The 14,743-nt window shown below is 43.6% G+C and overlaps 1 protein-coding gene across 3 annotated transcripts in view; it reads right to left on the reverse strand.

The window, feature by feature from the left end:
• Window positions 1-14,432, reverse strand: part of LOC102218547 — a 32,699-nt gene extending 18,267 nt beyond the window's left edge. Inside the window, exon 1 of one of the 3 annotated variants that reach the window (XM_023346510.1) lies at window positions 14,262-14,432. Coding sequence is in view for 1 of the 3 variants with exons in the window: in XM_023346509.1 (XP_023202277.1) it covers window positions 3,836-3,852 (17 nt within the window). In the remaining 2 variants the exon portion in view is untranslated. Of the gene's footprint in view, window positions 1-3,835; window positions 3,983-4,010; window positions 4,175-14,261 lie in introns of those variants that run through there. The other 2 variants (XM_005804777.2, XM_023346509.1) reach the window with 2 other exon arrangements.
• Window positions 14,433-14,743: the final 311 nt, after the last annotated feature.

Genomic DNA, 14,743 nt, shown 5'->3' on the forward strand with positions numbered 1-14,743 from the left:
TAAGGTCTAGTAAATATGGACCTAAGCTGGAATATCTGGTGGACACTGAGTAGCTAGTTTACATGTAAACAGCTTAGGCTACGTGAGGTTAGCTTGCTAACTAGCTGGAGAAATCAGAGCCAGCATGTGGGCATCATGCCCTGCCTCCTGGACCCTCTAAACCAGGCAACACCCTCGTCTAAACCAAACACAGCGTTTCCAGTTGTGAGAACATGTCTGACCCAGACAGTCACCTGCTGTTAGCTTCATATGAAAAGAAGCACAACTTCAGACAGCATCTGACCTTGACTCTCTTGACATGATGTGTGGAAACGGCCAGACTGCGAACACACCTGAAATGTCAATAAGTACCAGTCTGCGAAAGGCAACAAAGCTGCAGGAAAACACCCGACTGTTTCCCGCCTTGTTTTTGCTATTTTGCTCTGCTTTAAGATTCTAAAGAGTTTAAATGCTGTTGCCAATGAAATGACTGATGGTGTCATCTGGTGTTTGTGTGAGTGAAGTGTTAGGGGGCGTGCCTGCGAGGCGGCGTGTGGGGGGTCTCGGTGTTCCAGCCGGTGTGCCGGCGGTGACGAGCGTTATGGACAAGGGAGGAGCTGGCTGGCTGGCTGGTTTGTCTCCCCACTGAGGGTCAGCCAAAAGGGGCTAACCATCGAGGCAGCAGTTGGTGTGTGGGGCAGTGGGGGGGGTGCATTGTTAGCAACAACGGCTACTGAACTCTGCACAACCCCCCGGCCAAGATAGCGTGGTGGAGCCAGCCAGATGGGACGGAGAGGAGGGAGGAGGCGAGGGGAAGTTGGTGCGGCCCAAGGAGTGGCGGCTGTGATTGAAGAGGCATGAGTCGGGGGTTTGTTGGGGTAACTTCAAATATGTCCGTCTCATGTTCACGTTTTTTGATTTGCTCGTCTTTCATGTCCTCCCTCACCAGGGTCGGCTGTGCCCCCACCTCGTATGCCAGGCCATGCACCAGCAAACATGCCCATGTATGAAGAGCTACACTCTCCATGCTCTGCTAGCTCCCTGCTCAGCATGTAATTCTCCTAATTTATCTCCTTGCAACAGAATCACGGGAGGCATTGGGACACGGCAAAAGCAAGGGGAAAAAAACCACCCCTAGTGAGCGGTGGCACAACACTGGTGACCTTTTAGAGGCAATTTCCCCCTAGACAATTCTTACACATGCAATCTCTCCTGAAGGCGGCGTGAAGTCCCTGTGGGAGTTCGCAGTTTCAAACGACCAAGAATCGTTTCAGTAGAGACGCACCAATCAAATGTCAAGAGATCAGAACGAGCTGATTAACATGTGATCGGCCTTGATCAGTGTGAACAACAAATAAATTGTTTTTTCATATCTTTATATCTTATTCCAAACTAAGCACTCACACTACTTTGAGGATATAAGTGCATGAACCTGCAGCATGACCTCTAATGCACTTTATTTAGCCTTACAAGCTGATTTTATATCTATATCTATAATACATAGTATATATACAATGTTCCAAGCTAACCTGTGCTAGTAATGCTGATAACTGAATGACAATTGCCTTTGTTTCCAAAGCGGATGGAAGAAGATTCAAGCCACAGCTGGTTCTTTCCACCAGTCGTTATCAGGGAAAAAACCCATGACTGTGCAGCTAAGCTTCCCTCACTCAACTGAGTGTCCCTAATTTTTAATGATGACCCAACTAAGACGTTGTGTCTGGGCAGAGAAAAGGTTGTTTTGTTGCATACTTCCTTGTGGTTTTGCATTATGATGCTTAAAACTGTTTCAAGCGGAACAGGCCTTGGACCGAGCCGGAGCTGTAGGACAAGCAGGGATCCAAACCGTTCAAACTTCATTCCTCTGAGCGTTTTAATCACTGGTAGTCTGGTAATGTCTGCTTTAAGGGTGATTTTCTTTTTTTTGTCTTGCCACTAAGTTATACAAAGTAGCCCTTAAAACATGCTAATTTTCTTAAAAGCTAAACGCTAGCTAAAAGCTAGATGCTAATAATAGCTCGGAGCTTCACCATTTCAAAACAAAGCTTCTCCCTGCTTGAGGCGTCAGCCATCAAAATCAGATAAAAGTTAACAAACCCAGGGCAGAATTATTCATACTCCTGGTAGCTTTGGGTTCAATGTTATTTTTTTGAGAGGAAATGAGACTGATGTCTCATAAAAGACGAGATGATTTGAAAGAGGCTCTAGTTTATCAACTGAAATTTAAAAAACGAGTTGCAAAATAATGTATTAGCAGTATTGTAATCATTTCTGTTAAGTTTCTTTTACATTTTCCCACAGGTTTCTTGATAATTTGTCTTTGCTAATTAGGTAAAGGTTTTTGCAGTTGGAAGGCCTCAGAGTAATCACCCTAATCTTTAGCTCCCTATCAGATTCAAGTCTGTCCTCTGACTGGGAAGCTCCAAAATGTTAATATTACTTTCTGTAAGAATAAACATGTTAGTAAAATTAAAATATTACTTTAAACATAAATCTGAAAAGCGCATAAATAATTTGGGGCTTCACTGCAAAAATGCATAAATGTGAGTAATCTTGTAATCCTTTTATCAGTTAGCGTTAAGGCTACATTTGATCTCTTTTATGTGTTGTGTTCTTGAGAAAAAATAGGAATCAGTCGAGAAGGTACAGGAGGCTGAAATGTTAGAAACAAAATTGGAAAACGGTATCGGGTAGGAAAAACCTGATCCACGCATCTCGAGTTTGCAGAATTAGCAAAGCAGAGGGCTGCAGTGATCACCAGGAACTGCAACTTCTACCAGAACCAAAGCTCTGCTGAAGCTTCCTGAACGCGTCCACATCCTTTATGTTTGTGGTATTTGATCAAATTTACTTTTATAGACAGTGAAAACTGTCTATAAACTGTCTATGAGACCTATCATCGGCCCCAAAGACAAATATTTTTTTTGATGTGTCACCCTCTCGCTAACAGCTAAAAATAGAGGAGACATCGTCCTGTTTTTGACACTTCAAAGAGGCGAGAAGCGGCTCTTCCTATTGTGCGACCTGTGACCCTGGCAGGTCTGTGGCAGCATGCATCACATTTTCCATACGTTGAGCACTGAGGCTTGACTTGGCATCCATGGAAACCTGGAATGTGGAGTAGCTGGCAGCAGATGCTGTGTTGTTTTGGAAAAGAAGCGAGGCTCGAGGCTGCAGCAGCAGCAGCAGAGTCAGGGACATCAATGTGCCCTCTGCTGCTCTTCATGAGAGGAAAAAAAAAAAAAAAACAGCGAAAACACGAGGCTGGTCAAAATGGAGGACTATCTGGGCCGCCCAGAACTGAACCCGGAGACCAGAACCGCTCGGCCAATGCTTGATATCATTAACATGGAACTTCCATAACACTTCCTATGATGTTGCTGAGTTTACAGACAGAGGTGGGAGACCGGCCCACAGGATTTGGAGCCCCAAAACAAACCTCCCATCACGTCAAACTGCCTCTTCTGGTGTGTACACGGCGCTGTCCGCCACCACCGCCGCACACCCCATCTCCATCACAAACACGCAAGAGGCTTCGATAAATTAAAAGTTTCATCGCAGTCTGAAAGCGAGTCATCGCTCTTGAAAAAGAACTGCGTGGTGCGTCAGCAACCAGAGGGGAGGATGAGGGAGACGAGGCCTATTACTGGCACACACACACACACACACACACACACACACGCCTGCCCGCGCACGCGGACAGACCCAGCATAAACACACTCGCACACGCCGACAGACCCAGCATAAAAACACACACACAGACGCACACTCTGGAATACGCGTCCACAAACACACTGCATAAATACACACACCCACCAGCCCTCACACCCCGACACACGCAGAGTAAAATAAAAACCTTTTCCTCCTCTTCATGCACGGAGCAGAGCCGCCAGCACAGCAGCAGCAGCAGCAGCGGAGTGAAGCAGGAAAAAAAAAAAAAAAAACAAGCAGGAAAACCACCAAATTCAACCTCTCTTCCTCTTATTCTCCCTGTCTGTCTCTCAGGAAGGCGAGCATAGAAGAGAACGTACCTCGGAAAACCTCCTGCTGCATCTCTGCTGCGATGTGTTCTCTCCCCTTACACTCCCTCTCTCCCCCTCGGTCTGTGAGTGCGCACGCCTGCTTCAGTGTGTGTGAGTTGCTGTGTGTGTGTTTGAGAGAGAGAGAGAGAAAGAGAGAGGGAGAGTGCAGGGAGAGGCGGTGCACACACACATACAGCCAGCAGTGTGTGAAGACAGAGGGCAGGAGTGATTCTCACACTCGAACTTGCTTGCTCTCCTTCACTCACTCCCCTTTTCTTGCTTTCTGTCTTTTTCTCCTCTCTCACACCAGTTTTTCCTCTTTGAAAATAGGAATTCTTACTGGTTTTGCTCTTTTTTTCCCCTAAATTATCCAGCAAGTGAATCCTCCACAGATCTACACACCCTGAACTGACTCTCACTCCCCCCACCCCCCCTCTGAATCCAATCTTCTTTTTATTTGGAAGTGTTGTTCACTCTCTCCAACACACACACATAGAGATACTTTATATACACAAAGCCCAGCGATAGGGAGAGGGAGGGAGAGGCAGAGGGAGACGGGAGTGGGAGAGCAGGCAAGCAAGAGGACGCCATTTAAGCAGTTTGTTACGAGCACTGCAAGTCCCCAAAATGGCTGAAAACAAACAGGAACCACGCCAACTCCCAAAAAACCTGGGCACCAAGGACGGACGGATGGAGGGATGAGAGGACGGAGAGGGGAGTGAGAGAGGAGTGAGCTGGAGGGACAGCAGGAAAGTGAGACAGAGGGAGAGGACAAACTGGCCGCAGTCAAATGGTGGAAGGAAGCAAAACAAAAAAAGTTGAGGGGAAAATGGAGGCGTTAAAGGGCCGCTCGTCTCTCCTGACGCTGAGAGTCAGTAAACTTCAGTGATCTGTCATAGCCGCGTTTTAAAAAGAAAGTGAAAATCAGTGCAGGAAAGGCAGAGACATCCTGACTGAGTGTCACCGCTGGGAGGGGTCAAACACTGCTTCATAAGACATTTCCAATAACTGCACAGGCAAAAACCTTTGACTTGATATTCTAATGAGCAACCAATGGCAGGTCAGTCAGAAAATGGGAGGAGCTAACACCGCTGTCAAGCTAGCATCAGGATGCAAGCAGGAAAGTTTTAAAAGGACAGACCGGGATGTGAAAGTTGGAACGGCAGCACATCTGTAGCAAGTTAATACGAGACCAGTGATGATTTGGGAAGCCGTGTCATCTGCTGGTGTTTCTCCACTGTGTCTTATCAAGTCCAATGTGAGCACAGATGTCTCCCAGGACATTTGAATGAATTTATTTCAACTTACAGCAGGACCTAGCACCTGAACACATTGCCAAAAGTACCAATAAGTCTGTGACTGACTGGGCCACTGGGCTGCTTCTTTGATTATTGCCCTCATTGGTGGTGGTCATGTAAATTTAGATAAATAGGTTTGTAGTTGGGTTATACTCTTTATTTTCAGATATAGTATATACCCTCACAGATACAGATATAGCAAAGGGGACTGAATATAAATGCACAACACACTTTTGAGATTTTGATTTGTAAAACGTCTTGAAAAATGATCATTTTTCTCCTCTCCGTCCTCTTGTCCCTCCAACCGTCCGTCCTTGGTGCCCAGGTTTTTTGGTAGTTGGCGTGGTTCTTGTTTGTTTTCACAAGTGTGTGATAATTTTTCTTTTACAAGGAAGTGAAACTACACACTGTGTTTATCACAGGAAATTTTAACAAAATACAGTGAAGTTTTTGTTTTCCATGTAAAAAGGACTTCATCAGGTAATTCCTCAAGTCCTTTATCTGCCACATTTGTATGATTGGTTGGATTCAATCCATCAGGGGAGAAATTGGCTCAGGTTGCCACAATGGGTCAAACAGACTCCAGGCTCAAAACGTCCCATTTCGCTAGCGTACGTCAAAACAGTGAGCAGAACTTTATGTTTTCAAAGATTTTCAAAACCCCCCTCCCACAACATATTTTACGTCTCTACCAAAGCGTGAGCAGCAGTGTCCGGGGCAGCCGGTTTCCAAGTGTAAAATCAGAGGAATGCCTGTTAAAAAGAGACAGAGGGGAAAAGTTGGACTGGCATGAACAGAAACTGGGCCACTCATTGACAGTCCATGCCCTCGGCTAAAAGGGTTCAAGTGTTGCCAGAGACAAAGCTGGCCAATTAACTGCTTTTAGAGCTACCTGGGGCTAGACTGAAACTACTGGGATACAAGATACCATTATGTTTTGTGGCACCGCCACTCAAACACCATCCAGGCTTGTAAACCAGGTATCAGTTCTGATTCATCTGTGAAAATAGAGGCGCGTTGCCTTCAAGCAACAACTGGTGTTGTGTTTGGTTAAAAGGCGACCTATTGTGCTTCCTTGGACAGGTTAGGATAGGTCTACACAAACATGTTCATTATATTTTTAGCACAAATTCATTCTCCGAAAATGAGAGTTTAGTTTGCACAGTTCTGCCTATTGTGAGCTCATTTCAGAATGAGATGTTTTAGGGCCTTTGTCACTTTAAATCCATAGAAGCTGCTTCTGGCCACACCCCGTCCCCCCAACCCAATGGTTACACTCCTACAGCAAAATAGCACACAAACAAATGCGCAATTATACAACCGTACATCTTTGAAAAGCAGACGTGGAGCCTCCAGCACAACCGACAAGAAAACAGCAAGTGATTTCTGAAAGGTAAGTCAACATCAAAACACTTGTTTTTTCCAGCAGCCATTGTACAGCACATACTGTGGTAAAAACCAGCTGACCAAATAAATGATCTAGACATCCACTTGGGTTGGTAAGTGACGGCAAGGTTTCCCCCAGAAAACTTGCTAAGCCTGGTGGTGGTTGGGTGCTAGGGCAGTCATTCATGTTTTTGAGTTGAAAATATCACTTGATAATTGTGTGTTACTAAAAGATTGGAAGATTAACACCTCAACATCAACTCTGAAGTCTTAAAAATGCAAAAAATTTTCAAAGACTTAAATAAATAAACAATTCTTAGCCTGGTGGGGGCACAAGTAAAGCCTGGTGGCCCACCAGGCTTATAATACACTGGGGGAAACCCTGTGACGGGCTGGGATTTGCTGGGGTTGCTAGGTAACAGGCTGTGCTTGCTGATTTGTTATGTTACATTCTGGAGGTTTTTCAAACAGCTCATTTTCCAGACACCAAGAACTATATTGGTGTCTAGATGGGTGATTTATTTCATTTTTTTAATGCTTTTGCTATTTTTAGAAGTAAAAAAAATGTGCAAAATGTGAATTTTGCATCATAGATTCCCTTTAAATTTTAAGTCTGCATCATTTTCCTTCATGGGTCGCTCTGGAGTATAAGATTTAGTCTCCGTTGCAACAAGAGAGCAGAAAAGTTCCTGTTGGGGTGGAAGAAAATTGGAGTCCTGCTTGGCTTCGCCACCATCACACGTCCCACTGTCCCTCTGAGTGGAAACCGCCCGGTCCACACACACACACACACACACACACACACACACACACACACACACACACACACACACACACACACACACACACACCCACACACACACACCTTCCCTCCAGCAGCAACTCTCACACAAGTACACACCAAGTGAACCTTGACGCCAACAACCTCCCCCTCCCTCCCCTCCATGGCCTTTCCCTCTCTCTCTCTCTCTCTTTCATCACTCTATCTCAGCCTCATTGTACGCTGCCACACTCGTCTCCATGGAGACCGCTCTGAGGCTGGTTGTTGCTCCTGTGACCTCTCTGGCTCATGGAGTTGAACAAACTTTTTTTCCTCTCCTCGGCTCCCCCCTCTCCGATCCCCCCTGCTACTTCCATCCTCTCTCGTGTGCTGCTGCACGTCTTCAAAGCATTTCCAGGGTGTGCGTGGGTGTGTGTGTGGGTAGGGGTGTGTGTGTGTGTGTGTGAGAGAGAGAAAAAGAGAGAGAGAAAATATAAAAACTGGATGTGAAATTAAGAAAAGACGAAGCGGAGAGAGCCCTTCTGTGTGTGACGCAAACTGCCTGTTGGCAAAAACAATGTGTGCGTGCGTGTACGTGTGGGTGTGTGTGTGTGTGTGTGTGTGTGGGCGTGTGTGCGTGTGTGTGTGTGTGGTGGAGCAAGCCAGGCGCTCAGTCTATGCATGTGTCCCAGCATTGTTCTGCGGCCGCAGCCGGTCGCCAGCTTCGCATTCAGAGACACCCCCATCGTCCATCTATGCCTATTCATGGCTGTTCGGTCGAACGTGATCGCAGCTTTTCATGCTGCGCTATAAAGCGAGACGGCTGAATATGCAAAGATGTAACAACCAAGGAAGCCATCTTGGTACAAATTCTGAGCAATTATCACATCAAGACTTATTTAAATGATCTCCTTTGAGACAAAAAACTGACTTTAAATGAGTCGCGGGTCGGTTTTAATGGACCAGCACGCCTTCCCACAGAGGTACACAAATGATACCAGCTCCATTGTGCCATTAAAACAACTTTTCCGACTGGGTTTTTGTTTGTTTGGCGTCATCTACCAGCTCAGAAGTGAGGAGGAAAAACTAAATTTCATAAAAACTAAAAATTAGATTAAATCTTTTTCCCCCCAGACATCTGGGGATTTTCTCTGGAAAACTATGGAGATTATTCTGCAAAGCAGGAATAACATCGCAGACAAGACAAGAGAGTCTTCGGTCAGAGGAGTGTCCATCACCGTTGTATTACTGACTGCTACAGGAGAACATTGAATAATATTAATTACAATGTCATTTAACATTTCTCTTTACTACAATAAAAATACTTTATTACAATAAAGTATTTTTGATCTGGATGAGCGGATATTGACAACGAATGGATGCTCAAACATTCCAACTAATTATTTTACTTTCATTTCACACTTTAAATTATCTTGAATTTATGCTGTAATAAATAAAAACAACAATGTGCAGTTTAACATATTTTACATGCAAAGACAAACACTAAAAAATGCCCCGTTTTCAAGCGTGATTCACACTGCGACTCTCTTCTGCAGGGCACATAGCAGCAGTAGGTGGACGTCAGCCTGAGCCGTGTCGTTTGGTGAGACGGTTTGTTGTTTCTGTCTTACCTCACCTTTCTAAACTTCTCATCAAGTAGAATTACTTTGATTACGACGGCTGGATAAATTGCAACCTATCAGGATTGTGAGTTTAAACTTTACCAGGCTGAGGCTCTTCTGTAATGGATTCTCAGAGCGACATCTCTGGTTGAGTTCTGTGTTCACTGGGACAGATGATGGCGTTGATTTAGCTGTAAAACTGGACAGCATGCATCAATTTATGCCTCTTTAATATTAAAGATACTTTAAATCCTCTCTGATGGTCTGACTGTAAGTGCCTTGCATTGAAATCCTGATCTGATTAGAGGCAAAAATAACCAAAATAAAACTCAACTTATACTACTTCTAGAGAAGTATCAGGAGGGAAGAGAATAGCATTAGCTAAAATGCTAAGATTAGCATTTTAGCTAATCTAGCTAAAATGCATTTAGTAGGTTAAAAATGCAGCTCTGAATGCAAATCGTTGACTTTGTAAAGTACTCACACGTTTTAATGGAACAGTCTATAGGTAGATAAAAACCAAAGTACAATAAATTTAAAATCTAAGATTATTGTTATCAAATTTACGTTTGCTATTCCTTATAAAAAGTGTAAAATAGTTTAAAATTAAATCCCTAAAAACTAACTTATTAATTAAACATCCAATCAGTGGAAAATAAAACTTTATAATTATACCTAAACAAACTGTGATGCCATTTTGGACACCCCAGAAATTTGGTAAGGTTTGAATTCCTGTAAAATAAATGTGACTGAAACCATTTTTCCTGTGTTGTGCCTATAGGCTTTTATTGTGTAATAAATGACTTCCTCTTTCCTTAGCGATACGATGTGGGACAGTTGTTTCTCTAACAAACTCTTAAAAACGGGAAAGATGAGAGAAAATACAACTTTCTGAAAACTTGGCTGTTAGCAGTGGAAGAGCTGAATTGCCCTTTATGGGCAACAACAAACTGTGGTTCCCTTTCAAAGGACTTGCAGAAGAGTTGAAAGTCACCAGAGCCAAAACGCAAAAGCATCACATGGTCCAGGCTCAGTTCTGGGCGGCTGGACTAACTGGAATGCAACCATTCGGAGGATGGCTTGGACAGAGGGCAGAGCTTTGGAAGCCACAGGCAGCAAGACTCAAGTTTCTGATCAAGTCGGTGTTCAAGACGCAGAATCACCAGCGTCTCCACTGGGCCCAGGGTGAGGCTCACTAGAGCACAAGCTGCTGCCTTAAAGCCCGGGGAAGTGACGCAGAAGGCAGTAGCTGATGCCATTTGTACCGGAATCCAGCAGAGGAAACACAAGTTCCCAGTAAGGCAGAGCCTCGTCTTTGTCAGAGCAGGAGAAGTTCAGACGGCACACAAAACCTCGACCTTTCAGCTGCTAACCACAACCCATGACTGAGAGTTAAGAGAAGATCTTGGAAGGCAGATAAAGTTTCCAGAGCGCATAGCAAAGACGTCAATCAGGCCAGATTTGGTTTTCACATCAGAGTCCGTGAAGCAAGTATGCTGCTGGAGCTTCCAGTCCCCTGGGAAGATCGGATGTGGGAGCCCCACGAACGTAAGAAGGACAAATATCTGAAGTTGAGATGTACAGGAAGAGCGGCTGTGAGCAAACTGAGGAGGGCTGCAGGGGTTATTTCAGGGCAATCTGCGCACCGTCCGTTTAGGCTCCTTGGCATCACAGGGTTGGTAGAAATTAGAGCCACCAGAAACATCAGTGAAGCTGCTATGAAAGCCCCAAGATAGCTGTGGATCAAGATGTTGCTTAGACAAGCCTGGGACTGATCACTGGTCGCCTAGGTGATGATTTAAGACCCAGGTTCATCACTGGCGATGAACCATTCAGGTGTTTCATAGAGCTAAGGTAAATGTGCGTTTATTCTCACAAGGCAGTAAGTGATAACAGGAAAATAGCTACTTGGATCCAGTAGTCAATATTTAAAGTTAAATAACACTTACAAGGCGTAAAGAAACTAATCAGTGTCAAGTAAGGCTGGTGAGGACAATGTCCACCTGCCACCAAATATTGAGGTATTTGGTAGGAAAAGAGAAAAAAATAAGCTAACTGTCAAAGAAAATAAGCTTTTAAACATGTTACAAGCAACTAAAACAATCTGTGAAGATATAATTTGCCACTGCCTTGTATTTATGTCAACTGTTTGATGGATAAAATTGCTAAAATATTTTTTTATTATTAAAATAATTGAGGTAGGAGAGGGGAAAAAAATAAACTAGCTAAGAATAAAATAAGTGGTTAAAAAAGAAAAAAAAAATTTTAATTACTTTTAATTATTGCTTTTGATAAATAAAAAATAAAAATTATTCATAGCAAAAGCAAACATAAACCCCTGATAATATCTTTGGGACAAAAAAGCATGCAGATATTGTGAGAAGATGTGCAGAGACAGAGGTTGACATGCTGTTTGAGGCCTAACCAAGATTCACTTCCAATATTTTAAAGATACATGCACCATATTTGCATGCATCTTTATAATGCAATTTACATAACTGTAGTTATTAAAAAACTGAGTGGAAATCTCCATGGATGTTTTGTGTCTGACAGAGTTTAGAGAAGGATTTTTATTTCTGTGTTTCTGTGCAAAGCAGGACTGCAGCATTCAGCAATGCTATGATTCAGGCCTGAAATATGGCCTCCACTGACCTGCAAATTAGACTTCCTGCTTCCAGTAAAACAGCTGCATGAGTCAGATGTCTCGCATTAAGTGAGAAAGTTAAGGCTTACAGTCTCAGTCAGTTCCCAAAATGCACAGTCACCCTTGCATCTTGACTGTTTTTGTTGCAGCGTGATCGACAACCCTGTCTTTTGCATGTTTGTTGTTTATTTTTGGTTTTTTATATCGGGCCTTCAACCTGACGCTCAAATTAATGTGAAACAGCTGCCGTGCTCGCAGCAGCTGCAGCACAATCAGAAACGCTGCATGCATGCACGCATTTTGGCGCATATTTCTGCACTTCCTCCAGCTTTCAGGTTGCGCTTCTCCTTTCATGGATATGGCGAAGAAATCCGGAGGCACGTTAAAACTGTTAGTAAACATCCCCAGTCGTAGAAGGATGACTAACCTGCTCTCCAGCTGACTGAGCCTGAGATCAAAGCCGGGGGAGTTCAGATGTCACTTCTCTAAGAGGAAGCTGCGGCTTTGCGAAGCAGCCAACGCTGCCTCTGCACGGAGAAACACGGGGCGCAGAAAAGGCGGTGATGAAACCAAGGCTATTTTCTGCCGCTGCAGAAACGGGCACCGGGCTTGTTTACTTTTGGAGTTTCACATGAACTAAGATAAAGTGTTGTTTAATCCCACGGCATTGTCTTAGAGACGCAGAGGCGGTGTGTTGAGCACCCAGCCCTCGGCAGGCAGAGAGGAGGGAGGGAGGCGAGCGTGCTGAAGCATGCCTTCTGCTAATACTTCTCTGTTTACAGAAGCAGGGCAGCAACATAACCAGAAAATCTGTGCAACAGCTCCACCAGGAAGGACTCGAGCTTAACGAGCTTTCATGAGCTACCGACTGGCTTTCAAAGCACAGGAGAAACGTCAACATTTCATGTTACAGAACACAGAAAAAAAAGCAGATCAATTACTTAATCTGCTTTAAGATTTCATCTTCAAAGGTCAGCAAATCGTTAAAGGTTAATCTTGAGGATTTTTTTTTTAAATCTGAATATATCACCTCTTTATAAAGATATATAAACAATCATTATTTCAAAGTGTATTACAGCAGTATGTTATCACACTGAGTCAAAATCCAACATTTAATTTAAGTACATTTACTCAAGGGAAAAACCACACTTAAAAAAAAAAAACAATTGTTTTCGACTAAATTACCAGCAGAGCACAATTGGAGAACGATTACTGGCATCCCTGCTGCTAATACTTAGTTTAATGTCATTTTGCCAGAACAACGCTAGGTGGTTTTCAACTCTAACATTTCACAAAGCTGGAGTAAACAGAAAGCGTGATCTTTGACCTTTTTATTTCTTTTTTTTTGCACAGTCTCTCTCCAGATCTACTGTCCTGCAGCTTTCTGATGCATCCTTACTCGAACACATTTATATCAAATAAATGGCCCATTACCAGGCCTTTGCCAAACTTGAAGAGGTAATTCAAATAATTGATTCAGCTGCGTTGGAGCAGGCGATGTGTCTAAAGGTTGCGGGGCTGCAGCTCTCCGGGACCGGAGTCGGGAGAGCTGATTTGGCCATAGCTTATTCTGCTGAGAGAACTCGCTTTCAGTTTTCTGTCAGAGTTCATCCATTTTTTTATTTAAAATGCCCTGCCGTTTCAAAGAGCTCATGATTCCCTCCACACTTTTAAAGCCCAGAAGAGTTAGGGAAAACTTCAAAAGTTTAAGTTTGCGAGTTTCCTGCAGTGTATTTTTCTGATGTTTTATTCGCCACCCACCCTCCTCACACTGCATGGCGGCATAATTAGCATAAAGCTGGGCCCTCAACCAGCCTGTGGCGTCTGGCTAAAAGCAATGGCCCTCTGTGTCTTGTTATGTTTGTACCACAGAGAAAGAAAAACTTGCTGGATAGTGGTTAAATGTTTTGAAATTTTACAAAAAGCATAAAATGCTTCAGTTACATTTATTACATTATTTTTTATTAGGGGCACCAATAATAGCAGCATCTGCGATTTTGTTGAAAATGTTTATCAGGATGTTTTTCCCTCCAAAGTTGCGATTTTCAAACATTTGTGAGTTATTTTTATTAGTTTACTAGGTTTACCGCAATAATTAGCTCATCAATCATTTCCTAAATTACTGCATGCAATCACATTTTACCTTTTATAAATATACAAACAACCTCTGCTTTATGGCTATATTCCTTAAGACGGCAATAACGACTCCACTGGGAATCACAATTAAATCATCTTTGGGTTAAACAGCAACAAAACAGAATATGAAAACATAAACCACCTTGAGATAATTAGCATACAGAGGTGTTTTAAGTTTTTAAGGCATCAGAGAATCATAAGCCTCACAAAAAAAGTAAAAACAAAAAAAATGCTAGGGGTCAGCTGGCTGAACCCTGCAGATAAACAGTGAGGGATGGAAACATTTGCGCTTTCATTCAGCGCTTAAAACTGGTCTGAGTGGATCCCAAAGGCCTGCTGGAGGCACAGAAAGGGTTTTCATCCAGTCACCTGATAAGTGCTGTTTAGACCGTTACACAGCTATTCTAGACTTGCCTGATTATAACGCGGTAGGCGGATCCATCGACGTATCAAGTGACACACGGGAGGTTTCATCCACCGGAGGCTCACATGCCCGCCTTCAGGTCGCCTGAGTCGGTGAACTACAGCGAGCGTGTCCTCTCTATTACCACTGGTAACAGAGAGGACACAAATGTATGAAAAGCAGGATTTAGACGGGTGCGGGAGTCACAGGGGCGCCGCCAGAGGGGGCGCCAAAGCAATGGGCAATTTTTTTTTTTTTTTGTCGCCATTTTCTGTATTTAACAGCTGTTTGTGCATGTGTAAATGATATTATGAGTGTATAATAGCATATAGTATTACAAGATTTTCTTCTTGTGAATAAATGACGGAGTGAGATTTATTCACCTGAACATTGAATCCCTATAGGGGGCAGGCGGGGTGTTATAATGTGAGCATGCACCTGAGATAGTACATAGCTGCGCCCCTGGGTGTGGGGAGGGAAGCAGTCTGGCTGG

The sequence above is a fragment of the Xiphophorus maculatus genome, chromosome 14, assembly GCF_002775205.1.
Source record: "Xiphophorus maculatus strain JP 163 A chromosome 14, X_maculatus-5.0-male, whole genome shotgun sequence".
Classification (NCBI taxonomy): Eukaryota; Metazoa; Chordata; class Actinopteri; order Cyprinodontiformes; family Poeciliidae; genus Xiphophorus; species Xiphophorus maculatus.